This window comes from Strongylocentrotus purpuratus, unplaced genomic scaffold, assembly GCF_000002235.5.
Source record: "Strongylocentrotus purpuratus isolate Spur 01 unplaced genomic scaffold, Spur_5.0 spur5_scaffold_9, whole genome shotgun sequence".
NCBI classification, from domain to species: Eukaryota; Metazoa; Echinodermata; class Echinoidea; order Camarodonta; family Strongylocentrotidae; genus Strongylocentrotus; species Strongylocentrotus purpuratus.
The window spans coordinates 29891956-29912764 of NW_022145615.1; the positions used below are offsets into that span (position 1 = coordinate 29891956).

Here is a 20809-nt window from a genome sequence, read left to right on the forward strand (position 1 = left end):
TAAACAAAATATAATCACATCGTAAATTAGGTATGGGCATAACTATCATTGTGCTATTCATTGACTACAATAATGCAATAACGGATTGTACATGAATCAAGGAGAAAACAAGGCAAAATTTCAATTTCCCTGCGGCTATCACTGTTTCACCCATTAAATGCTACGTGCACGCCCACAGGCTTGGCCTGGGGTGGAAAATATGTCTTTCACTATTAAAGCATATATTCAACAGCTTAAGACAATCATAGCAAATGGGAATGCTTAAGAGGTGTATCTTGTAGCAGTAACTGATTGGCATTGACACTACACTTTCCAGGCAATTAAAATGATACATATTTACATTTGATTGGGAGTGCCAAACAAAGGTGGGTGGTGATGCTCAGCTGTAGAACATAGACAATACATCCTCAATTACAGAGGTACACTGTGCAATTGTTTGGATAGCACTTCAGATCAACTCAATCTTTTTATTACAAAATCAATGTCAAAATCGAACTGGGGACAAGCAGACATGATCCAGTTTGTCAGCTGTAGACAATCCTAGCAAATGGGGTGTTTTTGAGGCCTATCATGTACTGGTAACTGATTGGCATTGACACTACACTTTCCAGGCAATTAAAATGATAAATATTTACATTTGATGAAAGGTAGGATATTGATGTATATATAGAACATAGGCAATGCATCCTCAATTACAGAATCACACTGTGCAATTGTTTGGATAGCCCTTCACCTCATCATAATCTTTTTATTACAAAATCAATGTCAAAATTAAACTGGTGAAAAGTAAAAGTAATACAGTATGTCACCAAATGAAGCATCTGTGTTTAATACCTCATATACTTTTACACAAGTGAGGATGGTAAACTTTGATGACCATTTTTCTCTCTCTATCTCATACGAATCTTTCATATTGGGAGACACTACTCACTGAAGTGAAATCAGAGTTTGCATTCCTAATGTACAGGTAGATATACCGGTAGATGCAATTCAAACTGCGATTGTAAAGATTGGACCTACAACTGTACATGTACAGTGCACACCAGTACAAATAATTAACTCATTACTATCAATGTGTATGACAGAATTGAGTAGCCAATGGTTGAAATATCAGATTCTGGGCATGTTGGGATACAAATTTCAATATCACTTCCCACAGCCTACATGTACAATAAGCGAGGGGTACAAATTTGCACCATACACATGTACATGTTTGTATTGCCTTATTTGCATGTCTAGGGTTGCGTTTATCGACCAGATTTTTGGCTAGAATCAGGTTTCTCAAACGTCTTTCAGGCAAATTTAGAAGGAGATAAACGCAAAGCCTTTTTCAAACGTCTTTAGATATGGGCATATCTAAAGATGCAAAAAGGTGTGTTTTGAATGTGACATACAGTCAGAATCACGTTTCTGAGAGATTGATAAACGTAAAGCTGTTTTGAACCTCACATACAAATAGGACCACCCAGGTGTTGTGTACAAGCATGTATGTGAAGTTGACCTCCGAGAAACTGTCTGCTTCCCGGGTCAAAACAGCTGGGCAGACACAAGGCCTACATGTACTTTGAATTGTGAAGGGACGATAAACGCGACATCCCGCAAATCATGATCGTATAGTGGGGTTCGATAGTGGGGTTTGATAGGGTTTGATAGGGTACGATATGTACATATCTAGTGGCAAGCCCTGATAAACGCACCCTAGTAGTAACGAGACCTATCACTTTTTCACTTTAAATCAGTTCTATATTTTTCACAAACACATGCAAATTTGAAGCGTGTCCTTTGCTTCCTCACTTGCAATCATGGTTCAAAGTCATAGAACAAGTATTCATTTATTCAATATTACACATTCATGTTATCTGGTGAGAGTCATTAGGGCATAAGGATATGAAGTAATTTCCTTCAGGTCCTTTGCAGATGTATTTTCCTGAAGCCAATTATCGACTAATATCCACTGATCTTTATTTAGAACTTTTTGTTATCTCTCTCCCTCCTTACAAGACATGACCAATGTAACAACACCCTCCTAAAGCCCACCTTGGGCTTTCTGACCAATACCGGTAGTGTCAAAGATCTTAGTGACTTAAAAAATGGAGGGATGATCTATTAATACAAGCAGGAAATCTTTTACAAAAATGTAACACCCTCCTAAACTCCACCTTGTTTCTGACCAAACAGTGTCAAAGATCTTAATGAATTTTAAAAATGGAGGGATGATCTATTAATATGAGCAGGAAATCTCTCTTTTGATGAATAAAGAACAACTGCTACTGGTTTCTTGATGACTGTACAATCACTGAAGGGCTTTGTGTACATGACATGGGCATATTGATAATTCCAGGTGTGGAGAAAAGCCACCTTAAGAACTCTGAAAAGCACCCTATGTATTCATCCTTAAAGGTACTATGTCCCTTTTGCAGCCAACCTCAAATTCTGTAGAACTTTGCAGGAATTATGAATATGTCATGTATGTCCTATCTGTGAAATTTAAACGTTAGCAGTGTCCTCATATTCAAATTATGCAAGGAAACCTGTTTACTTGCTAGATTTCACTGTCAGACACTATTGAGTATTGAGTATTCTTTGGTAATAACATACATGAAAAGAGTTGTAAAGGGTACATGAGCATAATTTGTCTACATCAATAACCCACTTCTTGTGATGGCCAAGATTAAACTGATGGAATCTTTGCGCAGCATAAAAAGTAAGACCATTCGGTACAATTGTCAGAAAATCAAGACTATCACTTTTGGGCTCTATAGCCCTAAAGTTGATTTGACAACTAATAGTCGTTATTTTCCCATTTGAAGACATTTTCAAGCCCCACTTTTTTAGGGAAGTTCTAAATTAGTATTATCTTTCAAATGCAGTTGGAATTTAACTTTTTCATTTTTTGGGCCTGCAAATGGGACATAGTACCTTTAAAATGGTGTGATGAAGTGATAAGAAAGAATACAAAGAGGACATATGCATATTAGGTTCAAGATGAAAGCAAGAAATACAACATTATAATTTGAGAAGAAACAAAAATGGCAGAGTGATAGATTCAAGAAAAAATAGAAATCAAATATCAAAATATCAATCTACATGTACAGGAATGGCAGCTTGCAAGGAATAGGGCCTTGATATATATATATTTGTATATATATATTTATTATATTAACAATATTATTTATATTATTTATTATTTATTATAAACCTTGAGCATTCATATACTGTACATGTAGCTATGGCGGTGTATTAACAATATACCAGAGGCATTGGAAATTAGAGATACAAGGAAAAATACAGAAAAGGTATAACAAGTGAAATGAAGCCATCAAAGTGAAGGAAAATTGTATAAAGAAATCAAATATGTATTGTAAAAAGACCTCCTAACGGGCATATTTCCTTGTTTTTGTGTGAAAATAAGACCCATGTCATAAATCAGAGTTAGAACAGGAAGGATTGAGAAAGTACACCAGACAACAACATGTAATTACTTTCTTTATTACTATACTCTGGTATATACGTGTAGAATTCTGTGTACCCTCTGGACAGGAAGATAACAACGCTATCCTATAACAGGATGTCCTGTTCTACTCCTAGATGTCTTCCCAAATGATAAATAAGGAAAAATTAACGACATTGTCATTATAACCTTGGTCCACCCATATTCACATTACTAGGGATATGGTTATCATACTAGGGACTAGGTATCACTATTGAGTACTTGGCGCTGTTTCAACGTACGTTCATTCTAGCAAAGTTTTAAACAACTACATGTAGAGTACATGACTATGATTATCATTATAAAATGAAGTTTGAAAATTTGTTTTAAAATCCAATATCTTTTATAATCTAAAATGTCATCTAATATTATGACAAAAAATCATAATATCCTTTGACATAACAACAAAATCTTCAGCATCATATCAATTCAGAATTCTCATGAAATTTCTCATTCTTAGTTCTTTGACTTCTATTCTAAGGATGTTGAAAATACAGTAACTTTAAGACTGACAATCACAGCATATTTCAATACTAGTCTAAGGTCACAAGAAACTATTAAAATATATGGTCTGCATGTATAATAATGTAGTTCAAAGTATGAAAATGCATCATTCCTTTCAAGCCAGATTCAGATTGATGAGGGTAGCATGAATTTAATTCAGTAACACAGTACATGGAGCAACGTGTCAATGTATGTAACATGAGCATTGCCAGCAACTTGTTCATGAAGCCCATAAAGATATGTAGGCTTATTAATCAGTTGCCATTCTAACACCTTGAAGTCCCTCTTGTGGTAACACGTGTGTTAAATTCCTCCCTGATCGAGTGAAAGACTTGGGTCCTATCCAAGACATGGCCCAGGGTTTATACATACATCAAAACGGTTTACTGGTTATCAGTAATTGCTCATGTTTTCAGATTTGAAGGGAAGGATAAGTAGGCTTCCAATGAGCATAAGAGTTTAAAATGACTAGTTTGGGCTTAGGTTATAAGATACGTTGAGATAAGAAAAACCACATGCACCTATAGTTCAGAAGATCATTAGAGACAGAAATCTTCTTGTGTTAAATCTTATTTTTTCAATAATGTTGTCTCACAAGAAAGAATACCGGTAATTAAGTTGTAATTACCTGCACTACACCAGATGTCAGGTAGTTTCAGTCTACTCTTCTCATCAAATAGTTTCAGTCTACTTTATATATGCTAATCTAATAGTTTCTATATAGCAGATCTTACCAATGAGTATTCCCATAAAGTGACTATTTTTTTAAATCGCATAGTACATAATGACATTGATTACAGAATACAGAATGATTAAATCTCAAGTACATGTACATATAAAGTTGGCTATGAAACCAATATGAATGTACTGCCATGTCACATTGATGTCAAAGAAAATGTACATGTAAGGTACAATGAAGGAAGTTAATAGAGGTATAAATGTACTTACAGCATCGCCACCTGATGCAAACGAGATGCCCTGCATCTGATGGTTGGCTATTGGCTGAAAGTCACAAAAAAATATACAAAAAGACAAGAGGAAAATCATTAGAGTACATACATGTACATGTATAAAAAAGGGGGATATGAGAGGTACATGCTGCAGCTGTAGTAAATAACTTTTGAAATTCTACAATGTTGTAACACATTTCTTCAAAACGATAGACAAAAAGACAGAGAGGAAAATAATTAGGGCACATATCAAACTGGGGATTTCATAGGTACATGTACAGCTGTGCAAGGTAAATATGTGTATTGTTTTTTTTAAAATTATTTATGAATATGCATGAATACAGTAAAACTACATAATTTAAGGAGATGAACAAGCCATAATCGAACAAAAATCAATTTCATGTACATGTATCATTATTATTTTGTCATCCACAAAATGTATCCATGTTTTGTATGCTATAGCACAATGAATGCAGTGCACCATAACAAAAAATGAAAATAAAAATGAAGTGCAGTTTGTTCTCCAGTTAAAATTCCTCTTCCAAACAGTATAATTTGCACTGTTTCCCTATCAAAAATCAATTGAATCTTCAGTATTACCCCCCCCCCCCCCAAAAAAAAAAAAAAAAAACATTCAAGAGTAAAAGGGCATACAATTAAACTAAGCCAATTTACCAGGTTTAAAAGGAACTCTATTTGTTCAAACCAATTTGAACAAAAGCCTAAAGCTCTGAATCCATGAATTTTAATAGAAAAATATAGGCCTTTGTGATATGTCCATCTAGAATTTGAATTTCTTATTTGTATATCTCTGACAAGGGGCTTTAAGTTTTGATATACTGTATTAATGGCCTTGAACCCATTTCTTTGTACTGAAACCAGAGTTAATCACAACTGCATTGAGCTGGAGATCACACACCAATGATCAGGACATCCCTGAATAAAGATGGCACAATGATTGTAGTGCGCCATAAAAACAGGAAAATGAAAATGAAGATGAAAATGAAAATGAAAATGAAAATGAAAATGAAAATGAAAATGAAAATGAAAATGAAAATGAAAATGAAAATGAAATGCACTTTGTTCTCCAGTTAAAATTCCCAATACATATAATTTACATTGTTTCCCTAAAATCAATAGAATCTACCCTATCCCCCCCCCTAAAACATTCAATAGTAAAAAGGCATACAGTCTAGGCCAATTTATCAGGTTTAAAGCTTATCTGCCGTAGTTTACAGGAGGGATTAAACCGCTCTACAAGGTCACTGGACAGGTGGTTATCTCATCAACTCAGCTCTCAGTTAACATAAGAAAAAGAGGATCATGGGGGACCAATGGTCACCGATTAGGCATTGTTTGTTATATAGAGGGCGCAAGTAGCTACCAGTAGTGCAGTGGGCCTTTAAAGGGAAATATAACCGGAATAGTAAACTACTTTAAAAGAAAGCAGTCAAAAATCAGAGAAGCAGATTATTTCTGCTCATAATTAGTACCATTACAAGTTTATAACTACATCTGTATTAAAGTATAGGGTACAGGCCTAAATGGCTGATCATATGAAATATCAAGTTGTGATAGATAGCCTACATGTACATTGTAGTAAGGGGGTCAAGTAGACTAAGGTCAAGATAGGATGTCTTATTCACTGGTCAAGGTAAGGGTTATTTCATCTCCAAAGGAGTTTAATGCATACATCCATCATGCCCTGTTCACATATGCTTACATGCCAACATTTGAAAATCAGAAATCTGTACAAATTATGCTATTTTCAAAAAAAAGAGGAACAATCCTAACTCTCCTATTCAATACTACAGACAAATTTGTACAGGAAGAGGAACACCTGCATTAAAATGATAATTATCTTCTCCCAAAAAGAGGAATGTTCCTCTTTAATCTGAACAGCTGGCATGTATGCATATGGCGCAGGAACCCCCTCCCCCCCCCCTCCCAAACAAACACACACACAAAAACAAACAAAAATTAATTTAAATTTTTTTAAAAATACCCGGTAAGGGCACCTTGAATTTCTGCAGCTTATAATACATTGTACACATACATACATACATGTATGTAGGTCCAAGTATACAAATACATACATGCACATGTATGTATGTATGAACATGTGTATTTGTATGTATGTATTGTACGTATGCTTAATATGTACATATTTATTCGGCTAAGAGATAGAAAGGTGTTAACTCTATATAAAGTGCTATAGTTTAAATACTGCCCTTCTGACTCTTGGCAAGCGATGTAGTTATTCACACTTCACAGTAAAGCTACTGATTTCCTCCCCACTTCCCATTCACATTATGTATGAACAGTTCTCTTCTTCTTTATTTTTTGATGTGGCTAACACCCATGTATGAACAGAGCTTCACCATAAACTTGGAAATGAAACTCCAGCCATGTTTTGTAATCGAGACGACTGTCATCCATCTATCTCGGAACTCAATTTACATCATTATAAACACATCTGTGGATGTCATTATCTCCCCTTCCAATGGCTCTCCAATAAGCAACTGACTTCTCATTACATCAATGCTATCTTGCAAATGAATTAGACTTACAGTGGGTGCGTGTGCATTCATAAGATACACGTACGGCAGTTGCGAAATACATGGGTTGGAATATATAAATGAGCTGGTGTTTGAAATAAAATGTCTATTGCATTGTTTGTATTTGTTAGACAACTTCATTTTACAGGGAATAATTTTCCTGGTATCGCATCGCAATTTGCTATGCATTTTTGCATGACTGTTATACAAAATATCTTTTGTGTAGCAGTTTTCTTCCATAGAAATGTACAGAATTGCATTTGAAATATTTATCCATCGGCTGAAATTGCTAATCAAAAAATTTGAGGAAAATTATTCCCTGTTTTATACATGGTACATGAATATTCTGCTTTAAGACAAAACATAGGCATAATAATTATAACAAATATTGATACAAATCATTTGAAAGACATATGGAAAGAATAGAAATAATTCAAATAAGTAAAAAAATATGCATTCCTTCAAATTAGATAAAATGCTTAGGAAATGAACGCCACATACATTGTAATTCACATTAGTCTTTTGTGTTGACAATTTACCTACTTGTGTATTGCATTGATAACATTTGATGAAAACACGATCACAATGACTTCCAAGAATTAGAGGTTGATTTCTAACTAAAATGCATTGCCTACAGAATTCATGGTTACACGGTACACCAACGTGTCATTGTCATGTTTCCCCATAATACATGTGGGCGATGGACACGGCTAATGAAATTGCCTTAGGTCGATTTTTGAAGTTTCTGCAATCGTTTTAAAATTTAAGAGACTAATTGCATTATGAGAAGCAAGATTTTTTAAATATTATTCCGATATACATGTATTCATCAAGCAGCAGATGGGCTCTTTGGACCAGCTACATAAAAACAAACTTCTTTACCAAAATTGATGAAAATCACATACACCAAAAAAGCACAAAGCACATTTGCACCTTGAGATAGCATGACAAATATGTACAGCGTAATTAGCAATTTACCTTGCCGGTTTCTTTTATTCTGATGTTAATGCTGGCTGTAGATATTGTGAGGTTGACATTAGCACCTCCAAATAGAATGTTGGGGTTCTCTCCTATAATCTTACAGATTGTCTTGCTTGCCTGGTAAGAGAAAAACGATGTGAGAAAAGATGGGAGAAAGTCATAACATACAGTTTTTTTTTTAATGAAGTGAATAACAAAAACAAGATGCAACATTAAATGTGCACATGCTTTTGGTATCCAACCTTTCAAATACAGGACTGGATACTTAAGTGTTTATCCATTTGAACCCTTATCAAAATATGAAAATGAAAATAATGGTAGGGATTAGGGATTACCTTCATGATTATTGAGCGAGTACAGAAAATCTTTATCCTGCTCCTTGAACCCCCTCCTTGAACCCCCCTCCCCCCCACACACACACACACACAATGTGTGCACCATCTCCATTCAATGAAGTACAATACATGTACGGACACATTCATTTACAAGGGCTGAGGGCATCTTCTCCTACCAGGTCCCCATTTCTCTCCTGGGTAAAGAGTGGGTAGCAAGATCAATGCCTTGACAATTACACATTGTAGCTTAAAGCTTATCTGCCATAGTTTACAGGAGGGATTAGACCACCCTACAAGGTCACTGGACAGGTGGTTATCTCATCAACTCAGCTCTCATTTAACATAAGAAAAAGAGGATCATGGGGGACCAATGGTCACCGATTAGGCATTGTTTGTTATATAGAGGGCGCAAGTAGCTACAAGTAGTGCAGTGGGCCTTTAAAACAAACCGTTAAGGCTATAATTGTACCATTAGTTTATAGTAACTTTTTTGAAGCTTCCTCACAAAAACGTGAACCCATTGACTACTAAATTGTCATTTTCCCATAGGTCTATTTTGTACAATAACCACCCAACTCTGATAGGTAATGGGTTTAGAATGGAGTGAAAGCCCTGATACGTATGTACTATAAAAGAGGAAGTGGGGCACTGGAAATAACTGCTGTGTACACGTCATTGAAGTAGGCACAAGTACACAAATGTCCAACAACCATGGATTGTATTGTAATCAGAAATAATTCACCTTGAAATGCAGTGAATACAAACAATATTTCAATCATGTGCTACATGTACAACCAAAGAGATACCAGCTTGGTATTCATAGGGAGCATACATGTCCTTGTTCTACGTGTTTACCAAGAAGTAAATGTAATTCATTTCCTTGATAGTTTGCCTTTTCCTTCCGGACACCACTACAGTGTATTTGGCATCTGATAAGAATCTGTGTTCATTTTAATTATTCATCAAAATGTTATAACTACTAGGGAATTTCCATGCAATGTGTCCCATAAGAAAAATGACATTTATCCATTTACAGGTATTTCATCTGTAAATGGAGATCTCTTGACCATTGAATAATGGTTATTACTAGTATTCATTTTTGCAAGAAACAAATGGAAATATATGTATTCAAATTTGCATTTTCTTTTCTTTTTTAAAATCTTTATATATCAATTTGAAATCCAACTACCACATAAGTCTGTGAATATTGATGTGCATCTCCTCTTTCTTTTCTCTTCTTTTTTCTGTATTTTCCCTCTTTTACCAATATTTTGTTCCTCCATATTTTTATTATTATGTATCCTTTGAGGGTAGTCATACTATCAAGCTTTGCTCATTTTGTCAACCCTCCTGTTTGATGTTCTCGATTAGTTACACCCAGCCTTACTTTATTCTACATATATTCTTTTGTCATGTGTAAATTTGCAATATTTGTTTGTTATATATTTGTAAAAATGCAAAAGAAAAAGAAAATCAAACAGAAATAAATAAATCAAATCAAATCAAATATATCATACATGTACACTCATACTAAACTCAGCGCTAAATGAATAATACTCGTCTATCTATCAGCAGACATTATAGGCTTTCCATTTATTTTGGGGAGAGAGTGGAACATACATGTACAGACCTAGGCTAAAGAGAGAGTACACTATAGATTTAGAATTTGTAAAAATGTTGTTGTTTTTTGTTAATATTAAGGCGAGGCGTCAAAAATATCGATAACAGCAGGCTGCCGCCTCACGTATTGGCGCATCGAGGCTGCAATTACGGCCGAAGCCTGGCTGGGGCAATTATTTTTCACTTATTAGCCCAGCCGGCTTGCGCCAGGCTGGGATCTGAGGCTCGGTTTCCATTCGAAAGGCGGCAGCCGGCGCATGCTTTTGTTCGGAGACCATTATGATGACATCATGAGTTAATTGAGGGTCCTACCGCCAGCGGTAGCCGGCTGAGCTAATTTTAAAAATGCAGCCAGGACGCACAAGTGCAGTTAGCTGCCGCTGGCTGGTATATTTATTTTTGACGCCTCGCCTAAGGGGGATGCAAAAATAAAATGTCCACTGTACATGTTTCACAGCTGAATATGTGCCCATTTCAAAATTACACTCTCAGTCAAATCCCTGGGCAGTAGTTAAGAGCATGTGCTTGTTGAGATTCTGTGGGGGTAGTGAGCACTATTTTATTTTTTTGCTCAACAGGGGGAGGGGGAGGGGGGGGGGAGTGGGGGGGGGGGGAGAGTGAGCAATATTTTAAAGGTGTTTTTTTCATTTCCTTTGTTTCCCAGGGGTTGGGGCCCGAGCCCCCTGCCCCCCCCCCTGCCACTGCCTATATGTGCTTGTGTAAAAATAGTATTGATGAAGCTTAAAAACTTGAGACAATTCACGAGCCCAATAGTTCCAGATAAGATAAAGCTTTGAAAATGTGGGTAAACTTTCAATGAAAGTGAAAAACTTATGCATCTCTAAGCTTCTTGAGTTTAGTACATCACGACAGACACTGCGTACCTAGATCCAGCAGCTAGGGGAAGGATATATATTTTTGTCTGTTGCCATGGGAACAGCAGGGACTGTTTGACAATGACCTTCACTTTGTCATTCAAGCGATACCTGAGTGCACATGTACATAAGTAAGTTTGTCAGCTCATAATGGAGATGGTGAATGTGGTTTGAGAGGATTACTCACTGCTGGGGTAGCACCATAGCAGAACTTTACAAGATCTTGGGAGACTGCACATGCAGTCAGACAACTGGTACTTGGTACTTGTAGGTCTGTAATCAAGACTACATGTTCAATGTTCTCATGCATCTAGCTAAAGCTCCTGTAACGAAGACCCTGTATTACATAATTTTAATCTAGGTCAATGGATACTAATAAAGGGTATGAGCTGAAAGGGCTGTACAAGACTATAGAAAAGCAGGATCCATTTCCATGTACATGTAGGGTTCTACGAGGACCCCACCCCCCCCCCAAAAAAAAACAACAACAACAACAACAACAACAACAACAACAACAACAAACAAACAAATTTTTAAAAATTATTAAAAAAACAACAACAAACAAATCCCTTGTCTCATAAACAAGCTGTGCCATATCACCCCCTTGAGGAAGTAGTGACTTGTTTAATATCTGAAGTCTGATTCTCAGATGGTTTGCTTACAAGGTTAAAACATGTTGTTGTTGTTTTTTTCATTCTTTTTCTGACACTTAAAGAATCTAATAAGTTAGAAAGAAATTAATAATGGGCCAGCACCATCTGACTTTACAAGGGGCAATTTGTAGCTTTAATTCTTTTAGGTACAGGTACATTATACACAGCAATACAATTGAACTAAAGTTCAAACTTTCAGAATATCAAATTTTGCAAATCATACTCAAAACTACCATTCAGTGGATTTGAACCCTATTACTTTTGGCAGATGCTAAAGCAGGAGACTGTTTGCAGGGATAAAGTCAGGCTGTTATTAATATCAAGTTTCATTCATTAGTCCCAGTGAGGCTATCGTGATACACGCTTAAAATGGTCGCAGATAGAAACTACCGGTAACCCCAGCTCTCACTTTGCCCGTCAGAGAGGAGTACGACACCCTTGGATCATCCATGCAAACTCTGACATTGCCCTTACAAATTTATATTGCACATTTTTTTGTTTTTAATCATTTTCTTACTTTCTATTTGGGAGTCAGAGGGGCTCTTTTGTAGTTTTTCAGACTGAATACCGGTATGAGATTTTGCGAGGGTGACTTTTTTATAAATTGTTATATTTGTTTAATAACTAAATATATTTCTATTGAAGCACTTTACATTTATAATTTCTCCTTTTCAACAATAATAATGAACTTAGGTTGAAATTTCCCTTTTTTGTTTGTTCCCCCAACTCCCAAGTATCAATTAAGCTACACCTGTGCATTCTGCATACCAGTATTGCAGAGTTTTTATGAAGTAGGTGAATACCTCTTAAAGTTAACAGTACCTTTAAACTATTAACAGTACCTTTAAACATCTAAAGTGGTACAGTAAGTTTTAGTCACTATCCAGAAAGCAAAACCATCATGGAGTGACAGGTATGAAAGGAATTTGATGCCGGTTTGCCCGTCCTAGCAGGAAGCCTACTGCATGCTATTATTTGAGATAACACGTAGCTTGCCATAAACCCTGTAAACTTTCTACATGTACACTATAGTCTCCATCAGAGGTCAGTACAAGTACAATACACGGTCATGAAATCTATATTTGGCCAACATGGTCAATATATCCTCAAGGTGGTCTCAGACAGACTAATTTATGTTTATTATTATTATTATTGATTCAAGTTCACTCCTGTGTTAAACAATTAAATAATAAGCCTACAATTGTAACAACTTAATTTTTTTATGATAAAAAAAGATCAATCATAATGGCCTGGAAGGCAAACTATCTTACACTCTCAAGTCAAGTAGGCGATAGTTTCACTTTCGCTATTAAAGCACTTGATAAAATACTATTATACCATATAAAAACAATCAAATGCTTTAGACAAAGCAATTGAATTAATCACTGTTGAGGTTTTACAGGTGCATTTAACCGTTTAGTTTCCATGAAGTTAGTGCACTGATTGATATAATCAATCATGTATACAAAATAATTGTATACAGTGTATCAACTTGACCCTCATCGGACATTAAAGATAAAGACCAGTTATGGTCATGCGATTGCATTGTGAAAGAAACGTTGTGGAATCGATCAGAAAAGGTTGATCATCTAGCATTTAAGTATTGGTGTGTACTGCAAGGTTCTGGAATCATCAAAATGATAAGAAATTTGGCCCAGTCTTGGTAAAGTTACAAGCACTGTACACAGAAAGATGTATATGGGACTATACGCACACGTGCGCGACACATGCGTTTATCTCTCACATACCAATAGATAAACTAATTTACCAAATATATCAATTAGTAGGCGGTTTCCCGGCAAAAATTTTATCATAATGTATTAGTCAAAACATATTCTTTCACATGATTGGTAATAAGAGCTTCCATTTCATTTTTTGAAATTGGGGCGTTTCCAATACTGGTCTTTACCTTTAATAGGCCTACATGTAAATCTCTCCTCACCTTCCTTAATCTCTCCTTACTGCACTACATGTACATTAACTCATGCCACAATCGTTCAACAGATATCATTGGCAATGCAATATAACTCTAATTCTATGATTCTGTGAGAATTTGTTTTCCATAAAAACTCAAGATTACCTTTAGTGGACTTTACTTGAAGTATTAATCAAACCTACATTAAAGACAATAATAAATCTTTCTTGATCCTACCTTTTTCTTTCTTGTATACTTGAATCCTGCTGCGTCACATATTCTGAAGATAGCTTCTCTGTAAAGACATAAAACAAGAAGAAGAAGAATAACATGGTTTCTTTAGGCACAGTCTTACAATAAAAAATCAGCAATTTTAGAAGTCACAGGCGCAACGCATTACTCTAACTTACATGTTTTGTTTGTTTGTCTTTTTTTTTTGGGGGGGGGGGGGTTGTGAAATGCTGCCCCAGTTCTCTTTGTCATACATTTCCCTGCATATTAGTATTACATACATACAATTTTATGAATATTTACAGGTTGTTCATTTATTTGTTATTTATTTTTTAGGATTGTTTATCACCAACAATTGCTGAAGATTCTCTCAATCTCATAAGCCATTTTTTCAGAAACAATCAATTGAACAGACATGTACATAATATGTACATTTAAGCCCTGCAGACCAGTCTTTTTGATCATGTGATATGGATCAAGCCAAAACATTTAGGTCCGTACTCTACAGTTCTACTAATTCAGTTAAACCCAGTCTCTGATCTAAAATCATGTTTAACAAAGTAAAATTTACACCCCAGACTAACGTCCTTTCTTTAACCCAATTATTGACCAAATTATTGGACAAAAAATGACGCCAAGCATAGAATTTAAATTTAATAGAATACGGGCCTTAGTCTTAGAATCCAATATTCGCAGACTCCTTCCTATCAGTTCCATACATATGTATTTTGTAATTGGTAATAATCAGGAGCGCCAGGAGTGTCAAATATGCCAGACATGGGCGCTATACAAGAACCCAATATTATTATTAGTGCTCAGTTCATTGTAGACTGCAGTACGTCCTTGCACAGACTGTCAAGAAATTCACTCATTTCTTTTCTTTGCAATTTACAAGTGCCTATTCATTTAATAGGCAGATACTCATCCCTTCCTCATCAAATAATTGGCTTGGAGAAACCACAATTGCTTGTTTTCCTGAGCGGATAATTGAATCTTTCAACAAACAATAGTACAGGTACGTTCAGGATCCTGTCACAGACAAGATGTGGTGCTCAGCTGAGGATACGTGTCACATACATTGTATGCAGAACCAAGTGCAAAAGCCAATTAAAAAGCAAAATTCTAGCACTTAAGCCATTAGCGGAGGTTGTCGGACCGGACAACCAGTCTCAATATTTGAGAAATTTCAATTTGAATCTACGAAATTCAATTAAAACTCATAGGCCCGAATTCACAAAGCAAGGTTTGAGCTCAGACCAAGGTTTATGTGCGTCATATGACGCGTTTCAGGTTTGAGTTCAGACCTTGGTCTGAAATGCATTTCACAAAGGAGGTTTGAGCTCAGACCAAGGTTTTCGTACGTCATATGACGCGTTTCAGGTTTGAGTTCAGACCTTGGTCTGAAATTACATTTCACAAAGCAAGGTTTGTCTTCAGACCAGGTTTATGTACGTCATCAGACCCGAAATTTACAGACTGCTCAGATAGGAGGTTTGTAATTTCTCAAACCTGGTTTGAGAGCTATCAACCAATCAGGATGCAGCACTGGGTGGAGATAATTTATGCTCGATTGATTTCATCCAAATAATTCACCGCCAAAACAATCTGCGATAGTATCTGGTCAGCCCGATTTTAGTGCAATTAATATCTCTCAATCTCTCGATCCTTTCCTTAAAATCGTAAGTATAAAACCTGTACATGTAGTCGAATTCATACTCTTCACGTTACTGACATTTCACTATTTGATATGCTTTATAACTTTCCATTTTCCATGAAATGTTCGGTGTTTTCATATCCGACGGCCTCTCAATTTCAGAGTTCAGGGACTGAGTCTGAGGGAGCTCGAGTCCAACGCCCAAGGCGGCGGCGGAGCTCGCACCCTCTGACCCTGGGCTGGAGTTGGGCCTAGCCGGGCCGGGCCTACAGTAGATATCTGAGTATGACTGTCATGTTTAATTTTGTCTTGTTGTCAGCAATGCCATGACACATGCCAATTAGACTAGGCCTAGACCTACACTAGTATTACAAATTCATGATAATGATAATAATACCAGGCTCTAGCTTAGGCCTGGCAATGATGTCCATCACTTGACTTGGACACTGGTACCTAAATAAATAGAAGTGGCATCAGCAATGCCAATGTTCCCCAAAATGAATCACACTGACAAGCATAGACCAAAAGCTTCAGTCTCTCTATATTGCCAGTTGTTCACTGAGACTACGTCTGGCTCCATACAAGACCTCCGATTATAGAATGTCAACAAATGTCAGTTTTATTATCTTTATTAAAGAAATGACCCATATCAGACGGTTATTTCTGTTTAGATCTATGAGTCATGACAAGCAAAGCTTTTATTAAATTTAGATCTGGTTCTAATTGTCTTAATTAACTGGCTTAGTCTCCAGAGCCAGGATCACCCACAAAGTCACAAGCACAAGTAACATTTCTTTATTTTAAAAACATTGTTTAAACATTTATTTCATTTTATCTTCACTCTAGTAAAGATGGTAGAAATGCAGCTGATTCAGCATATTGGAGGAGGAGCTGGAGCAACATATAGCAGCACAACTGGGCAGAGGCCTCTGAGATTGGGAAAACCCGCTGGATGATGAGCCTTTTGTTTTAGATTGAGGTACTTTGAATTCAAATTCTTTATTGGGAAAGTTGGCGAAAACATGGCCAAACTACTTGATGAATATTGTTAACAGAGCTATAAAAAAAGGGCTTTTGTTGTAAAATCCAACACCCTAGTGTCGTTATTAAAATCCAGAAATATTTCAATTCATGTTGACCGCCTAAATTCACTGTTCGTTTGCCCCGCTCCGCTGGTCTGCCTACGACCGTGCAAGCCCTATGAGGAAATTATTCAGATTATGTGTTGGAAACAAGTTTGTGATTTGTTGCTTAAATTTCACAAAAGGTGAAGCCGTGAAGGAGATTAGAAAAGGCATAGACAATTTTGTCTTTTACGTTAAATTGATTCACACCACATCTAGAAATCAGGATTTTTTTTTTTTTTTTAAGTGACAGTGACAGTTGGGGATGTAAAAATATAATAGCATAAACCAGCAAAAAAATGATTTATTTGAATGCTTGTTTTTTTAATTTTTTTAAAAAGGTAATTCGATCTAAAGGATGCACCATGAGGAGGCGGCATGCCGTGTCATATTCATCTGTTTGCCGAATGGAGAGTAGTGAGGGATGTTTCCGAAGCTGTTGTCAGAAGAAAGGGACAAGTCATGAAGTTTCCTACAAGTACAAGTTACAACAAGGCAAAAAGTGACTATACTATTCAGAAGCAGTTTTTCCAGTACTGCAGATTTCCAGGAGTTGCTGTTGATGGGACACATGTTTACATCAGGAGCCCTGGTGGGGCAAGAGCCAGGTACTACTTCAATAGGAAGAACAGGTACTCCATCGATGTTCAGGTGAGAATAAATGAATACATCATGACTGGATCCAGCACTGCTTTCCCTTTAGACCTTTTTTTTGTACCTTGCAAAATTTTCACATTAGATATATACACTCTCCAGTCTTGTGTGTTGTAAATCCATGCTAATTCATTGGTGACCAATGCAAGATTTCTAGTGGCCAAATGGATATTAAAGTAATATTCGCGTACAGGTACTCATTTCACTGCCTTTGTACACAGTTAAGAATATCCAATGGATAGTTAAACTTAAAAATCCTAACACTCGTAAATATTTTTTTAACGAAAGGGAAATTTGAAAAATCAAAACTTATTCCATCCTTCTATTGGCAATTCGGATATGACCTCTAGATTTCTGATATTTTGTTGATGGCCATGGCATTTGGGCCACTGTTTTTGCCATTGATCAATGAAAGAAAAAACAACAAAGAGAAGCATGTATAAAATTGATCAATGGCAATTACCACTATATATTTTAAACTATAGAAAAACAAACAGGTTCATTTCCAATAAAAATATGCGAGAGTGGGTACCCCCTCCCCCCCCCCCCCCCCACACACAAAGCATTTGTTGTTTTAGGCTCGAAATGTTTTGTTAAAAGTGAGATTATTTTTGTTTACATTGTTACAAGATAAACAATGAAAACATGAGTTAAAAATGAAGAAATACTTCATCAGTCAATAAATATAGGGTAATTAGCATTTTCTTCCAATTTTTGTTGTATAAATAGATATTGGAAAGCAATTATCACATATTCAACTGCATTTGCATTAATTACCATAAATAACAAGTGAAATTTATACATTTCACGGCCTATCTGAAGTGTGAAATGAGTGAGTTTTCATAACTAATGAATGCCAACATGTTATTTCATGCTGACAGGTTGTCTGTGATTATGCTGGGAAAATAACTAGTATCGTTGCAAGGTGGCCTGGACTGGTAGCAGCCACGATGCCAGGATCTTTTCTGAGTGTGCACTGAATTGACAGCTTCATGCTAGGGCATATGAATAACAGTTGATTCTTGGAGATAGACTATAGGGTAGGTAGATTATTTCTTTATATGAAAACATTTGTTTATTCTTTTTCTGAATCAATCTTGTTTCCTTTTTTGTATTTGGCCAACATGTGACATGTTAGGAATGTTCATTTGGTAATATAGTAACAACTCGCATTAAGTAATTAATTCAAACGAGCTCATGTGCTTTTAAATTTCAGTTCACAAATCACAATTAATGTTTTTGATATCTGGATGCAATTTGATTAGTTTGTTGTCAAGTGGAACCTCATAGTTTTTGTATTAGTGACACAGGATTGAATAATTCCTGATTATGTGTACAATACATTGTATCCTTTCTATAGTATTACCCCCCCCCCCCCTCCCCGCCCCCCTCCAAGAAAAAAAATGAACAAGTTGAAATTAAGAATATTGTTTATGATATTGTTTATTTTGTCCATTCAATTTTGCAGGTATCCATGCCTTCCCTGCCTCATCAAAAGCCATTTCTTCATTCAGAGGGTTGACCAAAGGAGGTCACTGACGGGAGGCTATCTCATCAATTCAGTTCTCCATTAACATAAGAAAAAGAGGATCATGGGGGATTAACAGGCACAGATTGGGGAGGTTTTCTATATAGAGGGAGCAAGTAGCTACAAGTAGTACAGTGGGGCTTTAACACTTCCCACACAAAAAAGGGAGATGTGAGATTGAGCGCATATTTATTAAATGCAAGGATGAGGACGTTCCATGCCTCATCAATCTAAGAGAGAAGGTCGACACTTCTTAATTATTTTTATGCTTTCCTGTTGCCCATATTGGGGAAATTCACGTTGTGCAAATATAGCATTGGTTTGGACAAGTATAGCCTAAAACAGCTTACACTGGAGCTTACTAACAAGCATTTATTGCTTTCTTAGCTGTCGAGTAAAATAACCACCACTATCTATCTATTTAGTGAGCTATACATTATTTAATTAAGGATTCCACAAAAAATTTCAATGTATACAGTAATAAGTTATAAAATACAGATTTAACTCGATTGCAACTGGAATTACCTCAAAATGTATTTCAAAATACGGCCCCTCCTTGGTGTTCCCACAATACTTCGTAGTTATGCAGCATTACATCAAGAACCTGGGTGTTGAACTGTTGATTATTTATGAATATTTTTTATGTTATGTTTAGTTGATAAGTATTTGTTGTCACTCTGACGGTATTTGTAATTAAGTGTTCTCTATAGATTAAATGCACCCGATTTAACTATAGGTAGCAGTGTATACAATGCTACTAAGTTGAGGGGTGGGTCAATATAAATTATTTGGGTGTCAGCTAGGGGAGAGTATTCGAACAAATATTATTTACTGTACTAAGCGAAGTCGGAATTAAAAAACTTTTATGTGCAAATTTGAATTTTCGTCACCAATTTTGTTGTATTTCTGATTTTCTTTCTGCTAATAGCGCTACAGTGAGACTTTTAATTGGCCTTCCAGAGCCTCTCTTAACCTCTAGTGGGCTATATTTCATATAAGCATGCTACAAAATTTACAAATGTGAACTGCATTGTTTGAACAAACGGTAGATTACTATTGTGTTGTATGCTCAATTATTTATGTAAAACATGAAAATACAAATACAATATTCTTGCTTTCATATATTTACAAAGATAACTGAAATAGATATGTTTCAGATTATCTCTCTCTCTTTCTCCCTTTTTTTTTTGGGGGGGGGGGGTTGCAGATGTGTGTGTTTGCAGTTTGCATGGTTTTGCATTATGTGTTTCATTGCAAAAAAGAAGAAGAAGAGAGAGAGAGAAAGTTGAATAGAGAGAGAGGGGACAAAGAAAAAAATTAATAGAGAGAGAAAGGGAGGGAGAGAAAGATGAATAGAGAGAGAGAGAGGGGAGAAAGAAAAAGAATTAATAGAGAGAAAAGGAGATAGAGAGAACAAAAATGGGTATAGAAAGAGAGAGGAGGGACGGGGACAGAGAAAGAGACAGGGAGGGAGAGAGAGAAAGATGAATAGAGAGAGAGGGGAGAAAGAAAAAGAATAGAGAGAGAAAGGGAGGGAGAGAAAACAAAAATGGGTAGAAAGAGAGAGGAGGGACGGGGACAGAGAAAGAGAGAGAGAAAGATGAATAGAGAGAGAGGGGGAGAAAGAAAAAGAATATATAGAGAGAGAAAGGGAGGGAGAGAGAACAAAAATGGGTAGAAAGAGAGAGGAGGGACGGGGACAGAGAAAGAGACAGGGAGGGAGAGAGAAAGAAAAGA

The 20809-nt window shown here is 36.1% G+C and overlaps 1 protein-coding gene and 1 long non-coding RNA gene across 5 annotated transcripts in view; one reads left to right on the forward strand and one right to left on the reverse strand.

Annotated features, from left to right (window-relative positions):
- Positions 1-20809, reverse strand: part of LOC578929 (SHC-transforming protein 1) — a 63390-nt gene that overhangs the window by 28522 nt on the left and 14059 nt on the right. For all 3 annotated transcript variants that reach the window (XM_030977411.1, XM_030977410.1, XM_030977409.1), the window contains exons 4-6: positions 14119-14176; positions 8481-8600; positions 4943-4996 (exon numbers count right to left, since the gene is read on the reverse strand). In XM_030977411.1, the coding sequence (XP_030833271.1) occupies positions 4943-4996; positions 8481-8600; positions 14119-14176 (232 nt within the window). The remainder of the gene's footprint in view (positions 1-4942; positions 4997-8480; positions 8601-14118; positions 14177-20809) is intronic.
- LOC115920776 lies at positions 15777-20206 on the forward strand. 2 transcript variants are annotated; one of them, XR_004062542.1, is made up of 5 exons: positions 15777-15791; positions 16613-16745; positions 17232-17541; positions 18426-18584; positions 19013-20206. It is a non-coding gene; the product is annotated as an uncharacterized LOC115920776 (long non-coding RNA). The 2 variants fall into 2 exon arrangements; XR_004062543.1 differs by having other exon boundaries at positions 16618-16745.